This window comes from Ipomoea nil, unplaced genomic scaffold (assembly GCF_001879475.1).
Source record: "Ipomoea nil cultivar Tokyo-kokei standard unplaced genomic scaffold, Asagao_1.1 scaffold0706, whole genome shotgun sequence".
NCBI classification, from domain to species: Eukaryota; Viridiplantae; Streptophyta; class Magnoliopsida; order Solanales; family Convolvulaceae; genus Ipomoea; species Ipomoea nil.
Genome location: NW_017617134.1, coordinates 1,888,376 through 1,893,290, shown reverse-complemented (window position 1 = coordinate 1,893,290; position 4,915 = coordinate 1,888,376). Strand labels below are relative to the sequence as shown.

At 43.0% G+C, this 4,915-nt stretch overlaps 1 protein-coding gene across 1 annotated transcript; it reads left to right on the top strand.

Moving 5' to 3' along the window:
* On the top strand, positions 1–4,034 carry LOC109176356 (receptor-like protein kinase 2). Its single transcript, XM_019325798.1, has 3 exons — positions 1–53; positions 172–3,241; positions 3,386–4,034. Exons 2-3 carry the CDS (start codon positions 355–357, stop codon positions 3,874–3,876), a joined length of 3,378 nt encoding a protein of 1,125 aa, XP_019181343.1. The 5' UTR covers positions 1–53; positions 172–354; the 3' UTR covers positions 3,877–4,034.
* The last annotated feature ends 881 nt before the right edge of the window (positions 4,035–4,915 follow it).

Below are 4,915 nucleotides of genomic sequence, written 5' to 3'. Positions count from 1 at the left end.
CTAGGAGGGAATAGTGGGGAGGTGGTGCACAAGCTAAGGTTGTTGATCTCAAGGTATTCCTTCCTTGTTAATTTGTTCTGTAATTAAATTAACAATTTTGTTTTTGTTTCTGATTTTGGGTTATTTTATTATGGCCTTTTGTAATCTTTTTCTCTGTAATGGAAAACCCAGATTAATAAAAGGGTTTTGCTTCTGAAGGGGTTGAGTTTAAACCAAGAAAACCCCCAAACAAGAAGAGAAGAAAAAAAGAAAAGAAAAAACACAACACAGAGATTGAGGAAAGGAAGAGCAAAACCCAAGAAGTGTTTTTGACATGCAATTGCAAACCCAAGAAAGGTTTGGAATTTGAGGCAAATGTCTATCTTAATCTCTATCCCAAGAAAACAATCTTCTTCTTCTACTTCTACTAGTATTGTTTCTTCATGGCTACCATTTCTCTTCTTTATCTTCACTCTGTTTTTTTCCGGCGCCGGCGCCGGCAACCATGAGGCGGCGACGCTCTACTCGTGGCTGCACTCCTCGGCGGCGCCACCGCCACCCCTTTTCTCGTCATGGAACCCACTGGACCCCACTCCATGCAAGTGGGATTTCATTACATGCAGCGCTGAGGGGTTTGTGGCCGAGATTAACATTCAGTCTATCAGCCTTGAGCTCCCCTTGCCTGCAAATCTCTCTTCTTTCACACACCTGAAAAAGCTTGTGATTTCTGATGCAAACATCACAGGGACTATCCCCTGGGAGGTTGGGGACTGTTCTGACCTCACTCTCATTGATTTCAGCTCAAATAGCATTGTGGGTAGTGTTCCTTCCACCATTGGGAGGCTCCAAAATCTTCAAGATTTGATCTTGAACTCAAATCAGCTCACTGGGAAAATCCCAGTTGAGTTGGGCAATTGTTCTAGCCTAAAAAGCCTTCACCTTTTCGATAACCGGCTCACTGGGAAGCTGCCCAGAGAGCTAGGGCTCTTGGCAAATCTTGAGGCTCTCAGGGCAGGTGGGAACCAGGATATAGTTGGAGAAATCCCAGAAGAGATTGGAAACTGTGGGGAATTGACAGTTTTAGGCCTTGCTGATACGAGGATTTCGGGTTCATTGCCAGGCTCTTTGAGTAAGCTTCAGAAACTCCAGACATTGTCTATTTACACTACAATGTTGTCTGGTGAAATCCCATCTGGTTTAGGTAACTGTTCTGAGCTTGTGAATTTGTATTTGTATGATAATAGTCTTTCTGGTTCAATCCCACCTGAGCTTGGGAATCTTAAGAAGTTAGAGAAATTGTTTCTGTGGCAGAACAGCTTGGTTGGGGGTATTCCAGAACAGATTGGGAATTGTACCAAATTGAGTATGATTGATTTGTCTTTGAACTATTTGTCTGGCTCTATACCTTTGTCTTTTGGTGGGCTTCTTGAGCTTCAGGAACTAATGCTTAGTAACAACAATGTTTCCGGTTCGATCCCCTCTGGTCTGTCGAATGCGAAAAGTTTAGTACAATTGCAGCTCGACACGAACCAGATTTCAGGATTGATTCCTCCGGAGTTGGGGAATTTGTCGAGCCTTCAAGTGTTTTTCGGGTGGGCGAATCAGCTCGAAGGCAGTGTGCCTTCGAGTTTGGCTAGCTGTAGTAGCCTCCAATCTCTGGACTTATCGCGAAATTCCCTCACTGGTAGTATTCCCCCCGGGTTGTTCTTGCTAAAGAATCTCACAAAGCTTCTCTTGATTTCGAATGATATTTCGGGCACGTTGCCTCAAGAAATGGGGAATTGTAGCTCCTTAGTGAGGCTGAGGCTTGGGAAAAACCGAATCACGGGTTTGATCCCGAGAGGGATTGGGGGATTGAAGAGCTTGAACTTTCTTGATTTGTCGGGAAACCGGCTTTCTGGACCCGTCCCTGATGAGATTGGAAGGTGTGTGCAGCTTCAAATGGTGGACCTGAGCAACAATATATTAGAAGGTCCTTTGCCTAATTCTTTGTCGTCTTTATCTGAGCTCCAAGTCTTGGATGTTTCGAGTAATCGTTTCAATGGTCCTATACCCGCAAGCCTTGGGCGCTTGGTTTCGTTGAACAAGCTCGTTCTAAGCGAGAATTCATTCTCGGGATCAATATCTCCCTCGCTTGGCCTGTGTTCAAATCTTCAAATTCTTGATCTTAGCAGCAATGAGCTTTCGGGTAGTATCCCGGTTGAGTTGGGGAAACTCGAGTCCCTCGAAATCGCACTTAACCTTAGTAGCAATCAGCTAATCGGGCCAATTCCTGCTGAAATCTCTGCTCTCACTAAACTTTCAATTCTTGACCTATCCCACAACAAGTTCATAGGGAACTTGAGTGTACTAGCGAAGCTCGAGAATCTCGTCTCCCTCAACGTGTCCTACAACAACTTCACCGGTTTTCTCCCCGACAACAAGCTCTTTCGCCAGTTATCTGCATCGGACATTGCTGGAAACCAAGGGCTATGCACTTTTGGCCGGGGGTCGTGCTTCCTTAGAAACACTGAGGGTGTAACGAACGATGCAAAGTCGAAAAAGCTCAGACTGGCCATTGCGTTGCTCATAACTATGACAATCGTGATGGTTATCATGGGCACGATTGCTATACTGAGAACCCGAAAGACTATGAGAGGGGACGATGATTCCGAGATGGGAGAGTCGTGGACTTGGCAGTTCACTCCCTTCCAGAAGCTCAATTTCTCGGTCGAAGAGGTTCTGAAGTGTTTAGTCGATTCCAATATCATTGGAAAGGGTTGTTCCGGGATTGTTTACCGTGCTAATATCGATAACGGTGAGGCTGTGGCAGTAAAGAAGCTCTGGCCTACAACGATTGCCAACGAGGGTAAGAGTGGAGTTCGTGATTCCTTTTCAACCGAGGTGAAAACGCTTGGCTCGGTACGACATAAGAACATCGTTAGGTTCTTAGGTTGTTGCTGGAACCGAAACACGAGGTTACTCATGTACGACTACATGCCTAACGGGAGCTTAGGCAGCCTCCTACACGAGAGGAACGGGAACCCTCTCGAGTGGGAAATGAGGTACAAAATTTTGTTGGGAGCAGCACAAGGAATCGCTTACTTGCACCACGATTGTGTCCCGCCTATCGCTCACCGAGATATCAAGTCTAACAACATTCTCATCGGTCTCGAATTCGAGCCTTACATAGCTGACTTTGGCCTCGCTAAGCTAGTCGATGATGGCGATTTTGGTCGATCCTCCAACACCGTTGCAGGCTCATATGGCTATATAGCTCCCGGTAAATACTTATTTCTTTCAATTCACACTATATATGAGCTTATTGAATGTCACAATTTTAGCACTCACACTTTATATGAGCTGATTGACTAATGTCACAATTTTAGCTCACATATAGCGAATTTTGGACTTAATTCCTATACAGAATATGGCTATTCAATGAAGATCACTGAGAAAAGCGACGTGTATAGCTATGGAGTGGTTATATTAGAAGTTTTGACGGGGAAGCAGCCAATTGATCCAACGATACCAGAAGGCGACCACATTGTGGATTGGGTACGAAAGAGGAGGGGAGGGGCAGAGGTGCTCGACCCGAGGTTGGGCTCGGGGCCAGACTTGGATATCGAGGAAATGATGCAGGCGTTAGGGATAGCGTTGTTGTGTGTAAACCCGGCGCCTGCTGAGAGGCCTACGATGAAAGACGTGGCAGCAATGCTGAAGGAAATGAAGCACGAGAGGGAGGAATACGCGAAGGTCGACGCCCTCCTCCTCAAGGCCTCCCCTACAAACCAAGAAAACGCGAAGGGTCTCTCGGCAACGACGTCTTATGGAGAAGGCGGTAATGCAGCGAGCTTCTTCTCCGCTTCCTCGGTTCTCTATTCATCATCCTCCAATGCCAAAACCGGGTTCCAATGACTGTTCACATTGTTGTATCAAAAGAAGCTTGTCTTGTTTCTATGTTTTTTTTTTTTTTTTTGGGTACTTTTTATTGTGTTGTAAAGATGGAAAAGAGTAGATAATTGTGTGTTACAACTGTGTTCTAGCTGTGGAGAACATATTATATTAAATGATGAAGACAAGTTGTGCAAAATTTGGGTGTTGTGTGATTCTGCAACATATTCTCCAGGTTTTAAGTTCCATGTTGCGTTGCAGCTAAGAATTGGAACTTGGAATTGCAAATGATTAAACAGTTCTTGTCTTCTTGATGTCATTATGCCACCATTACTTTTCTCCTTTTTATATGGACTCCACTATACTTAAATTATATCTATGTTGCACACAAACTCTATGGGGGAGTGCTCAAGGCGAGTTTAATCTACTTTTGGACTCCATAAAATAAAAAATCTTTGACTTGACTTGGCCTATAGCTCAAAATATTTAAAATTTTAATTTTTTTTCTTCAATTTCTTTAATTTAGACTTAATATATTTATCAATGACTGATTAAAGTATGGATTGGGATCAATCCTTATACCATGGACCAAGATTTACAGTGCAATGATCAATCCTTATACCATGGACCAGGATTTACAGTGCAATGTGGATCCTGGATGGTGTATGTGTGTCTTATGTTGTGAGTTTGTGTATTGTGTTATGAAATTATGTACCTTATGAGTATGAATTTTGTACATGAAATAAATTAGTAATTGTGTCTTTATGTTATGGATTTTTTGTTTTGTGTTGTGAAATTCTGTGCCGATAAACACAAATTATGTACCTAAATCAGATTTGAAAAAATAAGTAAATATATAACATGTGTATGTTCCTTGTGTTGTGATTTTTTGTGTCTTGTGTTATAAAATTATGTTACTTACAAGTATCAATTATGTACCTCATCGTTTCAATTCAGGGTCCATAATACAATGTGGACCTTGATCCATGATATAAATTGTGGATGGGGATGAGCTAGATCAAACAATAAAAATCTTGGTCCAACACTCTAGCCCACAATCCCA

Excerpts from the sequence above, each read along its gene's own strand:
- LOC109176356 (XM_019325798.1), top strand. The coding sequence starts at position 355 with ATGTCTATCTTAATCTCTATCCCAAGAAAACAATCTTCTTCTTCTACT. Across the intron at positions 3,242-3,385 it reads ATATGGCTATATAGCTCCCG|AATATGGCTATTCAATGAAG; the intron begins GTAAATACTTAT and ends ATTCCTATACAG.